Source organism: Erinaceus europaeus, chromosome 4 (genome assembly GCF_950295315.1).
Source record: "Erinaceus europaeus chromosome 4, mEriEur2.1, whole genome shotgun sequence".
Lineage (NCBI taxonomy): Eukaryota > Metazoa > Chordata > Mammalia > Eulipotyphla > Erinaceidae > Erinaceus > Erinaceus europaeus.
In genome coordinates, this window is record NC_080165.1 from 76,232,034 (window position 1) to 76,257,061 (window position 25,028).

The following is a 25,028-nucleotide window of genomic DNA, read 5'->3' on the forward strand; positions in this document are numbered from 1 at the left end:
ATATTTGTTTTGGATGGGCAGATAAAGTGATGTCTCTCGGCATACTCATAATTTCCATGAATTTACCAGAGGACCTAATTAGCAGTGCTCTTTTTTTTTTTTTTTCAGTGTTGAAGTAAACATAACATCTTGCTTTAAAATGTATACCTTTAAGGAGATGTGCACCTCTTCCCTCATTTTTAAATTGCCTCCTCAACTTCAAACAGCATATGAAACAAAACATCTCAGTCTCAAAATGTGAAATATAAACTTTCATTAGAAAGTATCTCACAAAATCAGGCATGATTAAGATGGAGTTACACTACTTTTCTTTTGCTCTCATCTAATTTTTCCCATTGACTAGGCATTAATGTGCAATCTATTGATTTCCCATAGATTTTTGTAACCCTATGATAAGAAGAAAAGTTGAACAAACATGACCGACTTGATTGACATGAATACATTTGTTATTAATGAAATAAGAAATGGAGATCAGAAGTACACGTAAAAGAGAAACTTGTCAAGAGGCATATAGATTCCTAAAAAGTATTTGGGGGGGAGCATTTGAGGTTGAATATACAAAGTAAATATTGACATATATTGAAAATCAAAAACACTGGCCTTATATTTAAAAAAGGATATTAAAATTTGTAAACAGTGCACAGCATTTGCTAACATCTGTGTATTTCAAGTGCCTCACAGCATTCCTCACTATTTTGATTTCTGCCACTGCTAATGTCTCAACAGCAAAATGCAAGCCATCAGCAGTGTCAACCAAGGCTAATGGAGCACATTTGAAGATTTACTTAGTTATAAACATGAGTTATCACTTTAGATGGACTTACTAGTGATCAGTGCCATATCCCTTCGTCCTGGTGAAGCCTACTGAAGTGGCCACTACTAATGCTGGTAAACCTGCAAGAAAAGCATCATCACACTTCATGCTCGGCTATTGTTCCCTTTGTTCATTATAGCTCAAGATAAGCTAGGACAAACTAGAGATGCTAGAATCAGAGGAGGAACCTTTAGATGAGCCAATTTATAAAGCATGTTTCCATTACTAAATTTCTTTCAAGGAGAGTACAGATCCAAAAAGGATGACAGAGGACCTAGTGGGGATTGTACTGTTATGCAGAAAACTGAGAAACATTATGCATGTACAAACTATTGTATTTACTGTCGAATGTTAAACATTACTCCACCAATAAAGAAATTTAAAAAATGTCTTTCAAATATAAGAAATATGGGAAAGACAGGTAGGCTTTTAACTTCTCTGATGTTGCTAGATGACCCCACATTTGACAACAGCCTAAAGGAAACTAATAATGGAGATTTAGTGTATCTTTTAAGTTATTGTTTTCCTTAGGGACTTAGGATGCTTTCAAGGAAAATTATATTTATGAAAGCAAAAAAAAAATCAAAAGAAAAGATTTTCTGGCATTATGGAATATAATAGAAGTGGAACATTCAGTTGGCCACATATTAACATATACCAAATTGCTCCTAGAGGTAAAAAACATTAATTATATGGATTTTTTATATATATAATTTACTTATAATGAAAATAATGTAGGATTAGAGTTAAAAATATCAAGTAATTAATTTTTTGGACTCCCTGGTAGTCTTCAGTCTTGAATGAAGATACATAAAATATGCCACCTTCTCCCACGACTTTTAGTAGACAGCACTCCATGGAGAAATCAGTCCCTTTAGGAATTCCATTATCTGCATATCTGCACTAAATCTGGCTTAGAATACGTTATTTTGGGAGTCGGGCTGTAACACAGCGGGTTAAGCGCACAGGGCGCAAAGTCCAAGGGCTGGCATAAAGATTCCGGTTCAAGCCCCCAGCTCCCCACCTGCAGGAGAGTCGCTTCACAGGCGGTGAAGCAGGTCTGCAGGTGTCTATCTTTCTTTCCCCCTCTCTGTCTTCCCCTCCTCTCTCCATTTCTCTCTGTCCTACCCAACAATGATAACAACAATAACTACAACAATAAAACAACAAAGGCAACAAAAGGAAATAAGTTAATAAAAAAAACTTAAAAAAAAGAATACGTTATTTTTTAATTTAAAAAATTAATATTTTTATTTATTTATTATTGTACAGAGATAGAGAGAAATTGAAAGGGATAAGGGAGACAGGGAAAGAGACAGACACCTGCAGCCCTGCTTCACCACTCGTGAAGCTTTCCTCCTCTAGGTCGGGACCAGGGACCTGAACTCAGGTCCTTGCACACTAAAATGTGTGCCACCACTCCTACCCTTTTTTTTTTTTTTTGTGCCAAGGCCATGCACATACACAATTTTGCTGCTCCTCGGCATTTTTTTTCTTTGTATTTTGAATATTTTATGTTTAAATGAAACACACTTACCTCACTCTCAAGTCTGATGAAACACTCTTCAGCTTTGACTAAAATGCAATCTGCTCTATTTTATTTACACTTTTAAAAAATATTTTATTTATTTATTAATGAGAAAGATAGGAGAGAGAGAGAAAGAACAAGACATCACTCTAGCACATGTGCTGCCGGGGATTGAACTCAGGACCTCACGCTTGAGTGTCTAGTGCCTTTAGCCACTGTGCCACCTCCCAGACCACTATCTTATTTACACTTTATAAAATTTTTAGATGTGCCTTCTTTTCCAGGGAGATCATGTTTATTTTTCAAGTTCAAAAACACAACATCTAGGTCTGGGAAACAGCTGCTCCAGTAGAGCATTTGCCCTACTCTAGGTTTGAACCCTGACACCACGTGAGAGCACCATAGGACTTGGGGGGAATCTCTGGGGATGATGGAGCAGTACTGTGGTCTCATTCTCCTTTCTTATAGCTCTGTCTAAAATACAAAGAAAAAAAAATGCCAAGGAGCAGCAAAATTGTGTATGTGCATGGCCCTGGCACAAAAAAAAAAAAGAAAGAAAGAAAACAAGCAAAAAAATAATAATATTGAGTGAGGGTAGATAGCATAATGGTTATGCAAAGAGACTCTCATGCCTGAAGCTCCAAAGTCCGAGGTTCAATACCCTACTCTGGTCAGAAAAATAAAGAAAAGAAATATATATGATTACATTGTGTCTGTTCTACCTGTCTTCTCTTATTCTTCCTATGCTGCTACTCTCTGTTGTGAGTCTTGTTAAATGACATTACACTCTTTCATAAGGTTTAACAGCAAATAGTGCAAGGAGTACATATACATACATAGATGTATATGTAAATATATGTATATTTAAAAACACTGTACATACATATATATATAACAATTAGGCACCTTTCTCCTTATGTACATAACTTATAACTACATATTTATTAATAAATAGACAAATATAAAATGGCTCCTTCTATTTCTTTTCCCTCTTCTTTCTCTTCATCTTTGCATGTCATATGCTGATGAGTTTTGAATGACTAATTCAAATTCATTTGAAAACTTAATTCTCCTTCAGGGCCATAGCTGAATTCTTAGTAGGCTTTATTCCATATAATTCAGATCTAAAAAACATTTCCAAGTTTATTCTTTTGAAATAGTATGCCCATGATCAAACTCAAATACTACAACTCTTCTGCCTATTCAGTTTCCTTTATGGTAGACTATCACCTGTTATTCAACTTTTTTGCTATACAGCATGGTCTAATATTGATTACTGACTTAGAGATAGACTTTGAATCTTCTCCTCAATATCTCTACTATAATTATTTTTTTAATATTTATTTATTTATTCCTTTTTGTTGCCCTTGTTGTAGTTATTGTTGTTGTTATTGATGTCGTTATTGTTGGATAGGATAGAGAGAAATGGAGAGAGGAGGGGAAGACAGGAGGAGAGAAAGATAGACACCTGCAGACCTGCTTCACTGCTTGTGAAGCGACTCCCCTGCAGGTGGAGAGCCAGGGGCTTGAACCGGGATCCTTGTGCTTTGTGCCACCTGTGCTTAACCCGCTGTGCTACCACCCGAATCCCCCTGCTGTAATTTTTATATGAAGAAGGTATCAATTTTATAAGTTAGCACTTTCTGTACTGGGAGAAAATACATTATTAACCTGCATTTTGTATTTCTTAGATTGAAGTTTCAATTAATGATAAAATATCTATCTTTTGATTCAGTAGCATTTCAAGTTTAGAAAGTCTTTGGTATGGAATATAGGCAAATATGGTTTTACCCTTTTTGTTGTTTGTCAGGTGTTGTTAAAAATTTGGGAAACAGGCCTAGGGAGACAACATACTGATTATGCTGAAGTCCAAGGTTCAATCCCTAGCACCACCATATGCCAGAGCTGTATAGTGCTCTGGTCTTCCTCTCCATTCTTTAACTTTGTATCTCTCTCATTAAAATAAAATAATTTTTATGTGGGAAACAGGAGATGAGCAGTGGTGTACCTGGTCAAGTGGTTACTGTAGCATGAAGACTCAGGTTTAAACCTCTAGGCTCACTTACAGGTGAAACTTCATAAGTGATAGAACAATGCTACAGGTGTTTCTCTCTATCCCACCCCACACTACTTTCTTTCTTCCTCACTAGTTCTCTTTCTGCCAGAAAACAAAATAAAAACGATCACTGAAAATGGTAGTTATTGTACAGGCACCAAACCCCAGCAATGATCCTGACAAAAAAGAAAAGAAAAAATCTTCTTAATGGATTTTTGTGTCATTTTGAACAAGGGCCTTCTTGCTAATCTTACCTATATGGTTACAATTTTAGTAAGTGCTTGAAAGTGAACACTACAAAAAGTTTCAAGAAATTATAGGTATAACACATTCTGTAACTTTTTCTTAGTGATTTTCCCACTTCACTGCACATAAACCCTAGAGATAACTTAGGGACAATAGGCCTTTGCAGAAACCTGCTGGATAATTTTTAAATGTACTAGACTCCATTTCCCCAATATTAATAATACTGTCATTGTAATGAACACACTTATTTGTAATTTTTTCAGGTTTCTTTTAACATCCTATTTTCCAGTTCTCTGGTACCTCAGGAACCTATTATACACTTAATCTAAAACTCCCAAGATTTTTAGCACAGGTCCATTATAACTTAAAGGTATATATGACAAAAATTTTATTTTTTTCTCTCAAAGTTAGTTTCTTAAATTAAACTATCATAGAATTGACCTAAGGAAAAAAAAAAAGTGTAGATCTTTAAGATGTCCATTGTATAAGGCAATCTGAGAGAAAATTTTACTAATAAAGACAAGTAGATGATTCTCAATCTATCAATAATCTTGTTTTTTCACTGTGAGGATCTCACTGACTAGCCATTCAGTTGCTAATGGTTAATCTTTTTCATATGAATAGCTCTAGTCTTTCATTATTTTGAGTTTTCTTGAAATGGACTTCTCAAAGATTTAGTGAGCACAGGGAAAAGGATATATTAATAATGACCCATCATGTTTTCAGCCCTCAGCATTTTAATAGTTCAGCTGTTAGAAAACATTTAGCAGAAAACACTTTGCTTTACTGCTTAAAGAATCTCAGTTCCCATCTCACACCATAACGCACTGCTGTATATTAATTGACTACTACATTGTCATTCAATATCCAATTCTTCCTCATGTTTCAAAATGTTCAAAAATGACCAGTATCACACATCTTTATCTTCATATTTTTAAGTTAGGATAAAGAAAATAGCTTAGAGATTAATAACTGACCACTCTTTCATTATTTGTATTTCAAGTCATTTAAATTAGAGCACAAAAAGATATATTATTATGCTTACCCCATCCAAGGCACAAAAAGCGTTTCCTTATGAGTCGTGTCCTAATTTTTCCAGTCACAGCCATATATGACTGCCACGCCTCAGTCAAAACCCAACAGAATGAAGCCAGGAAGAAAAAGTGCAAAAATGCAGTAGTGGTTGTACAGATACTCTGTGGAAACAAAAAAAGACTCACACTGAATATGGATGAGTGGGGGGAAGCATACATCTTTCAGAGGATTCTTAACCTCTACTTCAATGCTTTTACTTCAAGCATCTACCTTTCCTCTGTGAAAGAATATTTACAGACACTGGAAACACTACAGTCTTTAGGTGGTTCACAATCTCTCAGAGGTGTTTGTGTGTGTGTGTGTGTGTGTGTGTGTGTGTGTTGTAAATCCAGCACAGGTGCTACATTTTTTATATAAAATTCTAAATGTATATTTAAAGTCAAGGGGACTAAAATAACTACTTTCCTTGAAATTTATGTTTAAATGTAATTATAGGAATAGTACTGACTTTAATTTAACTTAAGTCATAGACACCAGCATACTATTTAGGCTACATTATTTTTTCTATGCAATCAAAGGGGTTGATAAATATATTTTTATGGTTACTTTATTTCATATGAGAGAAAACAAAAAAGACTTCCAGAGGCGTGGCCATATCGCTAGCAAACCTTACAGAGAACAGTATGTCACAAAAAAAACTTCATCAGAGCACAGTAAGATTGACTTGGAAGACAAACTATTTTCTGAAGATGGTAAATACAAGAATGACAATCCATAACAGGGAGATTGGTCAATCTGACAGATTTTTACTAGTATCATGACTATTGCCAATCACCATTATCCTAATAGCACAGGGCATGCCACTGCTCAGTTACAGTTGAAAGTCTGCAGGCTTTTAAATTTAAACTTCAAGAAACCTCCTGAGGGAGACCGAGATACTTCCCACAAGGGCTCATCTCTGGTGCAGAAAAGAAAGCTATCTGAAAAGTAGAAACTGAACTGAGTGGAAATCTGGCCAAGTTTTTCACCCCTTCTGAGAAATAGTCACAGGCAGAGCTGAATGGCTAGCCACACATCTAGGCTGGGAAGTGGAGACTGTCCTTCATGCATGTGGACAAGAGTAATATATTGTATTGGACATACTGGGTGTCTGAAATATTGGTGCAGAATTAATGCCCATCCTCCCTCCACCCCCTCACCTCACATCTCAGTCTCCTGTTGTATTGTGTACATCTCAGTTCTTATGGGCAATGTGAGACACAACCATGGCTTGTCTTTCTCCATCATCCACACCCTATACTTCATATTTTATAATTAAACAAGAGTCATATCACCATAGTCACAACACCACATATGGATAATCAATAGGACCTAAGCTAATGCACAAACTTGAAAAGGAGTAGACACACTGTATATAGACATGAAATACCTTGAAGGAAATGATTTCATATATGAAATGCAGAAGATTCACAACTGGGGTAGTTACATGAGAAAGACTTTAGCATGAGGACACTTGAAGTTAACTCTCTACACATAGAACAGGTTAGGGAAAAAATACAATAACTCAAGGAGTTCTTCACTAGAAACAGGTTTGAAAAATTACAGATGCAAACTCTGAAGAACACTTTGAATGAACTTCAGGTTCAACTGGGAAGTTTAAGAAGTACACTTGACCATCCAGAGGCAATGTTATAAAGATTCAAGGATCAAATGACAGAATCTCTCAAATGGAAGAAGACAGAGAATAAGGATTAAGAAAAAGAGTAATCTCTGTGAGAAATACCATACTCTCCTAATAATTACATGGCTAGTAGGAATTTCAGAGGAAGAGAAAGGAGCAGAAGACATATTGAAGGAAACAATAACTGTGTATCTTTCAAATGTAGGAAATAGAGAAAACATGAAAATACTTGAATCCCAAGTGACCAATATGAAAACATAAAATTATAACATTTTCTATGTCAAGAGAAAAGAAAAAATATTACAGATTTCTGGAGAAAGGAAGAAAGTGACATGTAAGTACAGGTAATAAGACATCTCAGAAAAATTATACAGGATAATTGAATAAAATATTCTAACTATGAAAAGTCATGAATTTCCAGCCAACAATATATTAACCTGAAAAATTATCATTGAAATATGATGGAGAAATGAAGGTCTTCTCCTACATATAAAAATGATTGGAATTTGCAACCATGAAACATATCTTTAAAAAAAATTAAAGTGTTCACAAGAAAGAAGAAACAACATAAAAGTTGGAGCAAAGTGATAAAAAGTAAATATAGAACCATAATAATACCAATATGAGATGTCAAGAAAGCATAAAAGGGGAAAAATAATTAGAAGCAGTATAATCAAACAATGATTATCACAACTACTGTAAAAATGATTTTAGGCACAAGTTGCATATGCCCTCATGGTAACCACAATACAGAGCACAAACTTAGAACAGATAAAAATAGTAAACTGAGACAATCACCACAGAAGACTACCCATACACAAAGACAGAAATAAATGATTAAAGAAACAGGGAAAATATAAAAGGACCAAAAGACAAAACAGAATAACACTAAGTAAGCTTCACATAATAGACAACCAAAATGTAAATTTTCTTAGCTCACCAACCAAAAGGCACAGGCTGGTTGAATTTGCAAAACATATAATAATTTCATATCTAATATAGGGAAGAAATGGAACAGATATTTTCAACATAATAAGACAACGAATAGGCAATAACAGCTATTCCCAAATCAGACAAAATACAGGTAATAAAGAGGCAATAATAATGCACAAAGATGAATATTATGAAGTGAATAAATAATCTAACATGAAGATATAATTATCATTAATACACCCAACATGGGTGCACCCAAAACAAGTATTAACTAAATTCAACATATATTTTGGTATCAACACAAGAGTAGGGGGTAGTTCAAACTACAGGCAAACAAAAACAACAACCAAGAAAGAATGACTTTATTAAGTCTTAGAGATAACAAATACAGAAAATTCTATCCCCAAATGAACATTTACACATTCCTCTCATGTGTCTTCCTTTTATTTTTCTTTATTTTTTAATACAGCACTAATACACTGCTCAGTTCTACTTATGGTGGTACTAGAGATTGAACATGGAGCTTCCGCTGTCTCAGGCATGAAAGTATGTTGAACTGCTATTATTTCCTTAACCAGTGGTCTTGAAACTATGTGCAGAATGATTGAAAAGCATTTGTCTGACCACAATGATTGAGGTTAGAATTCAAAAAACAAAAAGGAAATGATGAAGTTTAACAAGTGGACACTAAACAACATACTTGGAATAGCACTTGGGTCAATGAAAAAAAATATCAAAGGAGAAAAAGATATCAGTAGAACAAAAATGAAAGGGCAAGTGATCAGATAAGATCCTACAGATGCAGCAAAAGCAGGTCCATAGCAATACGGGTTCATGTAAACAAAGGATGATCTCAAATAAACAATCTAAAGTTAAGTCTTAAAAGAATAGAAAAGAAAAACAAATTTTAATGTAACCAGGAGTGAAATAATGAAAAACGGAGCATAAATTAATAAAGTAAAAATCAAAGTTACAATACAAAAGACCATTAAACTCAAGATCTGGATCTTTGAGAGAATAAATAAAACAGGTAAAACCTTTACCAGATTCACTAAGGAAAAAAAAAAAAAAGAGTACCATGGTATAAAGTAAGAAGACTTAAGATAGGCCTGATCCAGCTTTCTAGTCCTCATCTGCTATATTCTTACCTTTCGATTCTTGACTATTAAACACATTGTTCTGCTTTATAGCTTAATGCTTTTCAGCCACCAAGTTGCAGATGCTACCATGAAACCAAACTGACTTCCTCGGGCAAATGATCTTAATGAGTCCTGGAACCCCACCTCTCCAGAACCCTTCCCCACCAGGAAAAAGTAGAGACAGGCTGATTTGTCAATGTCAATGTCCATATCCAGCAGAGAAGCAATTACAGAAGCTAGACCCTCTACCTTCTGCACCCCATAAAGATCTTTGGTTCATACTCCCAGAAGGATAAAGAATAGGGGAGCTTCCAATGGAAAGGATGGGATGTGGAACTCTGCTAGTGGGAATTGCATAGAATTGTACCATTCTTAATCCACAATATGTTGATCATTATTAAGTCACTAATAATAATAAAGACATAAATAAGACAGGCAACATTACAACTGATATGGCAGAAATAAAAGATCATAAAAGCATTTATAAGTATTTCTGGGAGTCGGGCTGTAGCGCAGCAGGTTAAGCGCAAGCGCAAGTGGCACAAAGCACAAGGACTGGCATAAGGATCCGGGTTCGAGCCCCAGCTCCCCACCTGCAGGGCAGTCGCTTCACAGGCGGTGAAGCAGGTCTGCAGGTGTCTATCTTTCTCTCCTCCTCTCTGTCTTCCCCTCCTCTCTCCATTTCTCTCTGTCCTATCCAACAACAACAACAACAATAATAACTACAACAATAAAAAAGAAAAAAAAAACAAGGGCAACAAAGGGAATAAATAAATAAAATAAATATTAAAAAAAAGAACTTATAAGTATTTCTATGCAAACAAATTTGACAACCTTTATGAAATAGATACATTCTTAAAGTCATACAATCTGCAACAGTAAAGCCAGAAGGAAAGTGGAAGCCAGAACAGGTGAATCACTAGTGTAGAAATAAAATCTGTAATCAAAATCTCCTTATGAAAAGAACCCCAAACCCAGATGGTTTCACTAATGAATTATAGAAAACTTTCAAGGAAGAATTAACATGTATTCTGCTGACACTCTTCCAAAATATCAAAATGTGTGTATTTGTGCATGAAGGTACACCCAAAAATATTTTTTTATTTATAAAAAGGAAATACTGACAAAAAAACATAGGATAAGAGGGGTGCAATCCCACACAATTCCCACCACCGGAACTCTGTATCCCATCCTCTCCCCTGATAGCTTTCCTATTCTTTAACCCTCTGGGAGTATGGAACCAGGGTCATTATGGGGTTCAGAAGGTGGAAGGTCTGGCTTCTATAATTGTTTCCCTGCTGAACATGGGCGTTGGCAGGTCAATCCATACTCCGAGCCTGGTTGAGTGGGGTTCTCAGGAAGCAGGGCTTCAGGACACATGGGTGGTGTCATCTGCCCAGGGAAGTCTGGTTGGCATCATGTTAGCATCTGGAACCTGATGGCTGAAAAAAGAGTTAACATATAGAGTCAAGCAAATTTCTGACTAATCATGAACCTAAAGGCTGGAATATAGTTCATATGAAGAGTTGGGCAATCTCCGTTTTGTAGATAGTTAGTAGTCCTATTTTAGTTATATTCCAAAGAGCCCATGACTATACTAGTGTTTTTTTCTTTCTTAGCCTGACATCTGATATGCAGATGGATCCAAATAATTGTCTGAGGAGATGAAGTCATGACTGATAAAAGGACCAGAAAGCTGGATCAGGGAAGAGAGTAGCTCCGAAATATAGGAAAGGTGTATAAACATTGTTGACTATAAACCCCATCAATTTGATCTGATCTGGGGCCCAAATTCAGCTTAGGAAGCTATGTGACCATTTCTATGAGATCAAAATCCATTTTATTCCCAAAGCAATAAAGGAAAATACAGAGGCAGAGAGAGAGAGAGAGAGAGAGGCTATAGGTTGATCTCCCAGATGAACATTGATACAAAGATTCTCAGCAAAATCTTAATGGAATCCAAGAAAATGATCCATCAAGACCTAGTTTCTCCTTGTTGAGAACTGTGGTGATTATTCATATGGGAGGTTAAGAACAGAGAACTTTGGTGTTGGGTGTGGTATAGAATTTATCATTATCATGTAAGTCATTATTAATCACAAATAAAAAATGGAAGAAAAAGACCTAGTTGTTTTCACCCCAGAGATGCAGGATTGTTCAACACAAGCATATCAGTCAGTATAATAAACCACATTAATGAAAGAAAAATTCAAATGATCATATCAATAGCATTTAACAATATTCAACAACCATATGGTAAAAGTCTTTAATAAATTGGTAACTGAGGGGGGATTTCTCAATATTATAAAAGAAATTTATAACAAACTACAGCTAACATCAAACTCAATGATGAAAAACTGAAAGTTTCCATAAGATCAGAGAGAGATATGCACTTTTCTGGAAATTCTAGCCAGAGCAATCTGGTGAGCAATGTGTGTGTATTGAATTCATATTGAAAGATAAACTAAAGTTTGTTATTTGTATGTGGTATTGATAATTTACATAAGAAGCTTTAAAGACTCTAGCAAAACATAACATATATTTATTTATTTATTCAGTGTAATACTACTTTGGTCATTAAAAAACATGATGTTTTCAGACAAAGTGAGGACTATAAAAGCTGGTTAAGGGCTAGAGACCAACATACTTTCATAATGGCTCTTTTGTCCACTACCAGGCCACCCCATCATCTAGGGCCTTAGTCAGGGAATCCTGGGATTTCCACATGGACATGATGGGCCTAGACCTCTAAAATATCCCTCTTTCCATTGCCACTAGTCATTTCCATCAGGAACAATATAGTGAACCCTCTTGTGGGCCCCTATAAGACCTTTCCCTCAAAGTGGAACAACAGTGTGGGGGACTACCTATTCTCTGAATGGAGGCTGGGTCAACATACTCTGCCACTAGAGGAAGAAGGGCCCTGCAATAAGTGCATCCTAGAATATTGCTAGCTATGACCATAGAATGTGAGCTTCAATCTACAAGGATGCAGAGATTGCACATGCTCCTGGGAACTACTTGGGAGCTACTCTCTGCCCTGATCCAGCTTTCTAGTCCTATTTCCAACTCTGACACCATCTCCTCAGACAGTACCTTTAGCCAACCTGCATGCCAGCTGTTATGCTCTGGCAAAAATTAGTAAAACCTTGGAATATACATAAAATAGACTTCCTAGCTTTTTACAAAATGGAAACCCCAAATCTCATCTGTTAGAGTCTTACCTTTAGGTTCCTGGCTACTAAACAATTTGTTCTGTTTATACCTTAATGCTTTTAAACCACCAAGTTGTAGATGCTACCACGATGCCAACCTAATCTCCCTGGGCAGATGACCTCACCAGTGACTCTGGAACTCTACCTTTCCAGAGACCTGTCCCACTATGGAAAGACAGAAACAAGCTGGAAGTATGGCAAAATCTGTCAATGCCCATGTCCAGTGGAGAAGAAATTATAGAAGACAGACCTTCCACCTTTTACACCCATCAATGATCCTGGATCCATGCTCCCAGAGGGATAGAGAATAGAAACCTTCCAATGGCGGGGATGGGATACAGAACTGTGGTGGTGGGAACTGTGTGGAATTGTACCCCACTTATCTTATGGTCTTGTTCATCATTATTCAATCAATTAAAAAAATTTTAAATGGCACTGTATCATTCAGAACAAAATCGATGGAACTGGAACAGGTCATTAACAAAACAAGTAGAAAACAACTACCAATGTTCACACTCATGTAACTACAAATAACAAATTCACTTCCAAAATAACTAAACTCACTCAAACTCTATGAAAACTACAGCCCCCCTGCTCTGATGCTGTGGTCTATTTACATAATCATTGTTTTGCCTGAGACCCACCCTGCCTGCAGGGTATTGGTTAATTCCACTGGTTAGAACCTTTGCAACAGCTGCTATGGAAGCTTTCTACCTTCCTAAGTGCCTTGTTTTCTCCACCCCCTTTCCTAGCCAATCCCATTCCCGACCTGCCACTTCCATTTTTACCCTATAAGTCCGTGGCTATTCCTGGTTTTGCTCTCTTTCTCTTCCACTTCCCAACCTGGAGAAGGGCTGGCATGCATAGCGGGAGGCAGCCATTTTGCTAGCTCCATGTGGTCTAAACACGCTGTGCTCACACCCGACTCTGGGGCATCCGCTTCAATAAAGAATTGTATTACCAAGCCGCCATGAGTTCCTCATCTCTCTCTCTCTCTCTGGTGAAGCTAGCCCGGCAGATAATCAGAAGTAATGGGGTGAGGTGAGGTGAAATAGATGGAGGGCTCCATTCAATTTATTGAGACAGAACTTAGTTATGGGTACTATGAGTTAGATGCATGTGTGTATGCATATGAGAACACACACATATGCAATTAACTTACATAATGTAAAACTGTGATCCTGAAATCTTATAAGGTGAGCTAATGTTAAATAATTTAAGAAGTATTCAGAAAGAGGGACCGAAAGAAACAAAAGCAGTAAATATCAAACTGGGATCCTCAGGTATGCTAGTACTACAATAAACTGGTTGCTCTATATCCAAACCGTTGACTACTACATTCATCTTCTCGAGTTATTTATTTACTTTTTTATGGAACGAGGCTCTCACTTATGCATGACTTTACCATCACAAGAGAAGACTTTCAATTCAAATAGAGAGACACAGAGAGGTAGAGAGAGCACAGCAACAAAACTTCCTCTGTTGTCATAGTATATCCCACTTAGTACTGAGGATAAAACCTGAGTCTTTTGCATGGTCCAGGAGGGACTTGACCAGCTGAGCTACCTCCATGGCCTTGAAGGTCACATTTTTATATTTCTTTATCTAGAAACATTGTTTTTGTTTTATCTATGTTGGTGATAAGACACACTATAGTCTTTTAAAAGTAAACATTAATTTTCTTTTGTATGGGAGTGACATTCAAGGTATGACAGCAAACTATAAAATGTTTGGCTAGTAGCCTGACACTAAAATAACACATGTACTTTGATGCATTTTTTTGTACTGACTCTAAAATAACACATGTACTTAATGCATTTTTTTCTGTGCCATTATATTACAATGTGTATTCTAATCAGATTATTTTTAAAAAAGCTAATCAAGTCAATGGCAGTAGACAGCAATGATTTCATGATTTATTTTTTAATTTTATTTATTGATTCATGAGAAATGATAGGAGAGAAAGAACCAGATATCACTCTGGTACATGTGCTACCAGGATTGAACTCAGGACCTCATACTTGAGAGTCCAATGCCTTATCTTTATACAACTTTATCAATCTGAATTTATCAAACATTAGTAACTTGTGCCTCTTTTGCAAAGATGAGTAACACCATTTTGGGAAAAGTCATAATTTGTTTTGCTATTGAAATATATTTTTGTAAGTCTTATTGAAATGCAAATCCTCATATATTAGAATAAGTGCTGATTCTTCTATCATCAGTTTATTTCACTTTCTAAAAAAATCAAAATAAGCAAATCATATGACTGGAAAATCATTTAAAAACTTAACAAGACAAAAAAAAGTGATTCATTTCCTCCCACCACCACTCCCATCACAGCTAGGGGAGACTATCTTTTTAAAAATTTGACCCACATTATGCAGTTTATTTGTTTATTCTGCTGAAATTTACCAGATGTTAATTTAGCTTTGCAGGATTTTTTAAACCTTTGAAAAGCACTTTGCCACATTTATCTCACCAGGTTATTTTAATGATGAGAGACAATATACAGAAGCTAAGTAGCACTGTGTTTAGCTATTAAGGAATGTTAAATGGATTATTATTATCATTAGTGTTTTGTGTAGCAAAGTGGAATAAACTCAGAATCTAGGATTATGTGTATCACCATTGAGCAATACTCCGAGATCTGTTTTTTTGTTTGTTTGTTTTGTTTTGATTTTTCAATTTTATCTAGAAAAAGAGAGAAAGAGCATAAAGAGCATGGAGAAACAGAAAAAGAAGTCCCAATCCAATATCCATGACGTACCTTTTGCTGTTGTCTAGAACTCAGAACCTCAAACATGGCTACGGTTAAGGTATATACTTTACTAGTGGAGCTATTTGTAGGTCCCTATTCTTAGTGTTTTAGCAGCACTAAATAGGTGTTTACTTCTTTACTTTAAGTAGTACTTAAAGCTACATAACACTTGTTTATTTATTCTTACAAAACGTGATTAGCTTTCAATATATAATCATAGATTTCTTATAGCACTTACTCCTATTCCATAATAATGTAGAAGCCTCAACCAATAGTAATTTATAAAGCAAGTGAAAGAGGAACCTGTAGCAGACTGTAATTTTTTTTTTGGGGGGGTAAGTTTAAGCTATTAACTTATAATACAGTTGTGTTAAGCTCCTATTGACACAGAAACATCACCTTATCACTTTTACTTTGGATTTTCTATACTTGGAGTTTTTTTTGTTAACATTTTTTCCCCTTCATTGGGGGATTAATGTTTTATTGTCGCCAGTAAATACAATAGTTTGCACATGCATAACATTTCTCAGTTTTCCACATAACAATACAACCCCAATAAAACAATACATCAGCAGAAAGCTGATGAATATAGACTGCTAAAAAAATATAGACTGCTAAAAAAAATACCACAGCCCAAAGGTAGAAGTTAAACAGAGAAGAAAATTAGGATATATAAGATACAACAATAGCAGAGAAGTTCTGGCATCTGTTTAAATGTACCTCCAGAAAGAACAATAGAAGAAATGGGATGGGGGGTTATATAATAAATTATCAAGTGAAAATTTCTCAGAAATTTAAAGATCCACCTAACTACAGTTAAATTAAACATGTCACATGCAAAAACACTTAGATATGTTGTAGTGAAATTTGTGATGAAGAAAAGAGAACATTTTTCATGCTGTTAGAATCAAAAGTAAGTTTCTTTGCAAGGAAATAAAAGTCAAATTGACACAGGACTCCTTGTGAGTAACAAAGGATGCAAAAAGACAAGAGAAAATAGTTCTGAAGATAGATTTCTATATCCAGTCAAGCTATTATTCAGAGAGGAGAAATAAAGACATTTTAAGAGTTGAAAGGAACATTGAGCTTCCCACAATACTCTCTGAAAGAACTGCTAGATAATATAAATAATAAAAAAAAATTCTATGAAGAGAGAATGAGGTTGAAGAAGTTATAGACAGGAAATAATGTAATACCATATTAAGTCTAAATGCACATGCTTTAAAATCTTTATACACATGTCTACAAATATATCTTTAAAATTTCAAGCTATAACCACTTGTATAAAGTTAAAATGACATATTAGCAAGGGTTAAAAGCTGAGGGAGATACAAGTTGCAAGGGAGATAAAAGTGAAAAACAAACAAAAACAAAAAAAACAAAACAAAAGAGCTCTTGGAGTATTGCTTAATGGTGATGCACATAATCCTAGACTCTGAGTTTGTTCCACTTTGCTACACAAAACACTAATGATAATAATAATCCATTTAACATTCCTTAATAGCTAAACACAGTGCTACTTAGCTTCTGTATATTGTCTCTCATCATTCATCATATAAATCTTAAGACTTTGCTCTAAATGTTAGTGTTTGAATGTTTGAACATATTATGTAATGAAAATTATATAATTATATATATAACTATATATATTGAATTAAAACAGTGATTCAGTGTTTTTAAGAGACAGTGGTATAGGTAGATTGATAATAATGAGATTAAAAGGCCTATATCTGGGGGTCAGGTGGTAGCACAGTGGGTTAAGTGCACATGGAATGAAGTGCAAAGAACACAATAAGGATCCTGGTTTGAGCCCCCTGCTCCCCACGTTCAGGGAGGGGTCGCTTTGCAAGCTGTGAAGGTCTGCAGGTGTCTGTCTTTCTCTCCCCACTCTGTCTTCCCATCCTCTCTGTTTCTCTCTGTCCTATCCAACAACAATGACATCAATAACAATATTAATAATAACCACAACAAGGGCAACAAAAAGGGGGAAAAAAGGCCTATATCTAATGATTCTGAGAGAACCAGATATCACAATTATAAAAAAGTAAAATGAAATGCATACAGAATGAAAATACCTTATTATCAAGCAATATCTTTCCTAGGCATTTATGCAAAAGACATAAAAACAATAATTTGAAAGGCTTTATGCATCCCTACATTCATATTAACAGTAGCCAAACTACAAATCAGCCTAAGTTCCATAAACACACATTGCATTAAAGCTATGGGATATATAGACAATAGAAAACCACTCCCCAATAAAGTCCCTAAACCTAGATATAGACCAGGTCCCCTGAGATAGAGAATATGTTCACAGGTGTCCATAAACCAGGGAAAAATATATACCTGAAAGCAGAGGTACACAAGAGGATAGGGCCCACTTTCCCATATGCCTCTCCCAATCCATATCAAATAATATTGCATCCACCCATCACAACCTAACCAACACAACGATTGCCACCTCAACATGCTTCACTTCAGACTGTGTCCAGAGACTTCACATGTGGAATGACAACCCTTCAGCTACATTACTTGGGTGAGACCTTTCCTTTCATAGTATACTCTAATTTCATCTCAGGTGGTTCACTTTCTAACAAAGTCCCCAAACCTAGATATACACCAGTTTCTGTGAGAGAGAGCATATGTTCACACGTATCCGTAAACTACTGCAAAATATATACCTGAAAGCAGAAGTACACTAGAGTTTGCAGTGAGTACCTCTGTAACACTTCCTCTCCACTATTCCAAACTTTGGGTCCATGATTGCTCAACAATTTGTTTGGCTTTGTATGTTAACTCTTTTTAGCCACCAGGTTCCAGATGCCATCAGGATGCTGGCCAGGCTTCCCTGGATTGAAGACCCCACCAATGTGTCCTGGAGCTCCACTTCCCCAGAGACACACCCTACTAGGGAAAGAGAGAGGCAGACTGGGAGTATGGACCAACCAGTCAACGCCCATGTTCAGCGGGGAAGCAATTACAGAAGCCAGACCTTCTACCTTCTGCAACCCACAATGACCCTGGAGTCCATGCTCCCAGAGGGATAGAGAATGGGAAAGCTATCATGGAGGGGGTGGGATATAGAGATTGGATGGTGGGAATTGTGTGGAGTTGTACCCCTCCTACCTTATGGTTTTGTTAATTAATCCTTTCTTAAATAAAAAAAAGATAAAATATAAAGAATTATTATAAAGACTGACTGTAAAGAACTTGATAGATAGAAATAGGGATGAGATGTGTTAAACAATTAATTGTATTTATTTATTTTCTTCAAGTTTAGGAGCTATTCCCTGCCCTGATCTAGTTTTCTACTCTTATTATCAACTCTGATGCCATCTTCATCTTCACAGACAATACTTTTAGTTTGCCATCATATTAGCTAACAACCTCAAGCAAAAAAAGAAAACAAACAAAAAACATGGGCCCCTATACTTCCTAGGGGGCTAGCCAGTAGAACACTGGTTTAAGTACACAGTGTAAAGTGCAAGGACTGGCTCAAGGATCCCATTTGGAGCCCCTGCCTCCCCACCTGTGGTGGGTGAGGGGTGGGGGGGGTGAAGCAGGTCTGCAGGTGTATATCTTTCTCTCCCCCTCTCTGTCTTCCCCTCCTCTCTCCATTTCTCTCTGTCTTATCCAACAACAACAGCAGCAGCAAGACCAACAAAAACAGCAATGAAAAAATGGCCACCAGGAACAATAAATTCGAAGTACAGGCATGGCATGGAATCACAGCAATATCTGTGAAGTCAAAATAATAATAATAATAATAAATAAATTAAATATTTTTAAAAATAAAAAAGAACTTGATAATTAAATATTATTCTTGATGATTCATTTGGTCAATTCTATGCTTTCCTCCTTAGTTGACTCTTGCATTCATATATATATATTCAGATAATAATTTTGTAGAAATCACGGTTTTAAATGAAGTAAACAACTAGCCAACCAACCACAATTTATTATTTTATTCTCAGTATCTCTCATAGAATTGTCAGTTCTTTCCAATTATAGTCAAATTTCTTGAAAGGGTAAGCTGCACTTCCTCACGTATTTTCTTATACTATGTAGTCCTTCCACACAAAATTATAAAATATTTTTTCTAGTTTGCCATAAAAGATGTTGAACCTTGAATTTCTCAAGAATGATTAAGTTTTTTACAGTATGATCTTTAAATTTTTCCCTAACTGTACAAGTCTACAGTGCCATTTATATTGCAACTAACTCTCTCATCAGAGTATTCACCTTTAGTTAGTATTGGCAATTATTTTGTCCTAGGAAATGAAACACATCATTTATATTTTTCTACTACACTGGTATACAATTATACATATTATCATAAATTTAAAAAATATTATTTCCAGGAGTCGTGCAGTAGCACAGCAGATCAAACGCACATGGCACAAAGCGCAAGGACCGGGTCAAGCCCCTGGCTCCCCACTTGCAGTGGGGACGCTTCACAGGCGGTGAAGCAGGTCTGCAGGTGTCTTTTTCTCTTCCTCTCTGTCTTCCCCTCCTCTCTCTATTTCTCTCTGTCTTATCTAACAACAACAACATCAATAACTACAACAGCAATAAAAAGGGGCAACAAAAAGGGAAACTAAGTAATTAAATATAAAAAGTTAAAAATGTATTATTTCCACTTTTAAGTTTGCTTTCCTATGCTTTCTAAGCTTGATTTATCAGCAATGTCTGTTGTATTATTATTATTATTATTATCATTATTATTTTGCCTCCAGGGTTATTGCTGGGTGGTTCAGTTCAGTGCCTGCACTAAGAATTCACTGCTCCTGGAGACCATTGTTTCCAATGTTTTGTTGTTGTTTCCCTTGTTATTGTTGTCATTGCTGTCAGCTGTTGAGAGGAGAGAGATAAATAGAGACAGGAGGTGAAGACAGAGGGGGAGAGAAAGATAAACACCAGCAGGGCAGAGCAGGTGGGGAACCAAGGGCCTCTAACCTAGATCCTTATGCCTGTCCTTGTGCTTCGCACCATATAAGCTTATGTTTTAATTACTTTATCATTGTCAGGGTTTCACTGCTCCAGACTGTCTTTTTTAGGAAGAGACAGGCAGAGAGAGGAAGGGTTAAGCACTGAAGCTTAACCCTGTGTTAAAGGACTCCTATATGGTGTACAGGGGCTTGAACCTGGGTCATATGCTTGACAAAATAGCTGGCCATCCAAGTGAGCTGTCTATTGCCCACCGCCCTGGAAATGCCTACTTTACTAATTCATTTCAAATCTTAATGATTCTTTAATTTCAGCTTGAAAATTATTATTTCAGTGATGAATTTATGTTTTCATTAATTTATTTATTTAAATGAGACAGAGATAAATAAATAGGAAAGAGAGAGAGAGAAGGGAAAAAAACACTGCAGCACTGCTTCATCACTCATTAAGCTCTCCCATGCATGTAGGAACTGGGGACTTGAGCCAGGTCTTAAACCAGGTCCTTGCACATTAATTATAACATGCATACAACTAAATGTACCACCACCCAGCCTGATGAATTTAAATATCAAATATAATTTTAGCATATTTTCAAGAATTCTAAGACCAACACACTATATTTACCTTATATTCAGCATTCAAGTAAGTCAAAGAAAAAGGTGCTAGCATTTTAAAATAAGCAATGTTAGATACCTACTTTGTAAATACTTTGAAAACAAAGATAACATTATTTTGAGAAGAGATACATAATGGAGAAAAACACCTTTGTGGAGGGGGTCGGGCGGGGGTCGGGCGGTGGCGCAGTGGGTTAAGTGCATGTGGCTCAAAGCATAAGGACCAGCAAGGATCCCGGTTCGAGCCCCCGGCTCCCCACCTGCAGGGGAGTCTCTTCACGGGCGGTGAAACAGGTCTGCAGGTGTCTATCTTTCTCTCCCCCTCTCTGTCTTCCCCTCCTCTCTCCATTTCTCTCTGTCCTATCCAACAACTAACAACATCAACAATGGCAATAATAATAACCACAATGAGGCTACAACAACAGGGGCAACAAAAAGGGGGAAAAATGGCCTCCAGGAGCGGTGGATTCATGGTGCAGGCACCGAGCCCAGCAATAACCCTGTAGGGAAAAAAAAAAAAAACACCTTTGTGGAATGTAGAAAGCCTTTTTCTACTTGATATCTTAAAAATGGGGCTGGATGGTGGCGCAGCTGGTTTAGCGCACATGTTGCAATGTGCAAAGACCCAGATTGGAGCCCCTGGTCACCACCTGCAGGGGGAAAGCTTTGCAAGTGGTGAAGCAGGGTTGCAGGTGTCTTTCTGTCTCTTTCATTCTCTGTCTCCCCTTCCTCTTGATTTCTGACTGTCTCTATCCAATAAATAAATAAAGGTAATAAAAAAATTTACAAAAAAAAATCTTAAAAATACAGAACAGTATCAATAACTATGTTTCATTACAGTATTTATGGGTAAGTCAAGAAATATTTGCAGGTATCATATCATTTTAATAATATTAAACTGAATTAATTCCTCCATATGAAATAATTCTTATTTGATTTAGCTAATGCCTTTCACTAATGTATTCATAACAAATAAATTAGAAATACATATATCTTGCTACTGACAGAAAGCAAATCACACATAAGTCACAAGTAACATAATTATGGCTCTAGTTATTGTTGGTATGCTTCTAATTCTACTTCTAAAAACCTTTTCTGTTTCATTTGGTTTAAATCCCCCCCTGCTTAACACTGCATCCTGTTCCCACCCTACTGGTCTAGTATATTTATAAGGACAAGATTGTTTGTAGTTTTTAGTTTAGCTTAGCTTGGTATAGACTGCGCTGCATCCTGCATGAATAAAGAGATACTGCGTACAACCCAGCCATGAGTCCTGGGTCGTCTGTTACCCGCCGGTGAAGCCAGCCTGGCGAAAACAATATGTAGGGTGGGAACAGGATGTGAGGCAGAGAGGGTGGGGAGAAAAGTGACTGGTGAAAATCAGGGTATGACAAGGAGAGGGGGCGGAGCAGGCAAGAATTCTACCACTGAACCACCAATGCCCTGGAGGGAGGGTGGTGCTTGTTAACAGAGGTTATGTAAATAGAATACAGTGTTATGTAAATAGAATGCAGTGTTAAGCAGGGGGGATTTAAACCAAATGAAACAGAAAAGGTTTTTAGAAGTAGAATTAGAAGCATACCAACAAGTTATAATTCCTTACATATAAATCATACAATTGGAAAAAAAATTCTGATCACCATAGTGTATTCAAAGATAGAACCATTAAGTATATAATAGTAACTGCCTACTTGTATTTCTTCAGAAAATTGTATTTGTTCTGGATTAAAAACTGCTTATTAAATACTGAAATAAAATAATGGTTTTGCATAAAGGTATTACAAAATATCACATATAGTATCTACTCAATAAATTATATCTATTAATAAGAATCATAATTAAAAGGTTACTTCAATACATGTACTGATTTTTAACAAAATATTTTAAGATTTATGCCAGTATTTTTAGTTATTGTAGTTATTATTATTATTACTGTTGTTATTGATGTCGGATAGGACAGAGAGAAATCAAGACAGGAGTGGAATGCAGAGAGGGGGAGAGAAAGATAGACACCTGCAGACCTGCTTCACTGCCTGTGAAGCGACTCTCCTGAGGTGGGGAACTGGGGGCTTGAACCGAGATCCTTATGCTGGTCCCTGCTCTTTGCGCCATGTGCACTTAACCCGTTGCATTACTGCCCAGCCTCTTATGTCAGTATTTTAAAAGGCGATATTGAAACTAATTTATTAAGCACCTATTCACTGTGTCTTAAGCATCAATTTCACAACAGTATTGTAAGGTGTTTTACAAATAAGAAAAAAAAATGAAGCTCAATAAGAGGTTAAAGTAACACAGTTAGCAAAGGGAGAAGCTTGTGGGCTATGAAAAGAGGGCTTCATTGCTTTAGGCAGACTTTTTTTTTTTGAAGAGAGACCAAGAGATAAAAGAGAAATAAAGGGTGAAGTATCACTGCACTGAATTCCACTCCCCCTCACCAATGTTGCAGGGACATGAATGTCAAAAGAAGGCACTTTCTCAGATGATCTACTTCTATGACCCTGGGCTGTTTCTACTATATGTTGCCTTGTGCTATGAATAGACTCTGACTGTGCTATTATTCAAATTCTAGTGCTTCTACCATGTCCTCTTAAAGTCACTTCAAATTCCCTTTAAAATAAGTGTGTAAATGGTAAATGAATGTTGCAATGGGTAAACAAAAAATAATATTACATAATGAGTCCTCACTATGTTAATTACAACAATCAAATTAAAAAACAGCATTCAATGACAAGTATAGTTTTGGTTATATAAGCACCATTGATACACAGACAATGTGCTTTGAGTTTATCTGAATTGAGTATCTCAATCTCAACAAGATGAAGCATTAAAACCATAGTAATATGGTGGTCATAGTAATAATAAGCCTCACCATTTAAAAAGTTAAATCAAAAGTTTTATGGCACTAAGGAGTTCATTAGAAGCTTTTTTGTTAACATCACTTTTATTCAACCTCGCCTATTCCATAATTTCTAGGGTATGCATTGTCTGCAGCACTGTTACTTTGAAACAAATGACAAATATCTCTCAGACTCAAATAGTTGCAAATAGTTGGCCTGTGTGTTCTTTGCCTTGCATGTAATGCAGCATCGCAACAGTAGAAATGTAATGGGCTTCAATTTTTCTCTTGAAAACTTTCATTCGCTATTAACAAAGTTGCAGTATTTATGTATATGTTATGGCACAAAGTTACAGAAGAAATACAGCAAATCTCTGATGTGCCCTTAATAAGTTTTGTTTGTTTGTTTGTTTTGTTTTATGTCTTTTTTCATTGTCATTAGGATTATCATTGTAGCTTGGTTTCTACACAATGAATCTACTTACTCCTGGCAGTCATTTTTCCTTTTATAATTTTTAATTTACTTTTTGATAGGATAGAAATTGAGAGGAGAGGGGAAGACAGAGAATGAGAGCTACCTGCAGCCCTACTACATCACTTGAGAAGCTTCTCCCCTAAAGGTAGAAAGTGGGGGCTTAAACTTGGGTCCTCAGGTGTGGTAATCTATACGCTTAACTTGGGTGTACCACGTTAGGCCCCTAAATACATTCTTAAGTCATATATAAGATAAAACAGTTGATATGAAAAGTTGTTAAATATGAGTACCTCAAAAATTAACAACTCTTATTTGCTAGATTTCTATAATTTAGTATTAAAATAAATACAATATTATTAAAAATAAAATAAATTCTAGATAAATGTAAACAAATAAAAATTTGCTTCACAGATGTTAAAAATATGTCTTAAAAATAACATGTTCGGGGCCAGATGGTGGTGCGCCTGGTTGAGTTACAGTTACATGTTACAGTGTGTAAGGACCTGGGTTCAAGCCCCTGATCCCCACGTGCAAGGGGAAAGCTTTGCTAGTGGTGAAGCAGGGCTGCAGGCCTCTCTCTCTCCCTCTCTCTCTCTCTCTCTCTCCATATATATATATATATATATATATATATATATATATATATATATATCTTCCCCTTCCCTCTTGATTTCTGGCTGTCTCTATCCAACAAATAAATATAATAAAAATATTTTTTAAAAAAGAACACGTTCATAATTTGAAGACC

At 36.1% G+C, this 25,028-nt stretch overlaps 1 protein-coding gene across 1 annotated transcript in view; it reads right to left on the reverse strand.

Annotated features, from left to right (window-relative positions):
* ADGRB3 (adhesion G protein-coupled receptor B3) overlaps nt 1-25,028 on the reverse strand; it is a 923,209-nt gene that overhangs the window by 57,033 nt on the left and 841,148 nt on the right. The window contains exons 19-20 of the mRNA XM_060189990.1: nt 5,690-5,840; nt 825-894 (exon numbers count right to left, since the gene is read on the reverse strand). Of these exons, the coding sequence (XP_060045973.1) occupies nt 825-894; nt 5,690-5,840 (221 nt within the window). The remainder of the gene's footprint in view (nt 1-824; nt 895-5,689; nt 5,841-25,028) is intronic.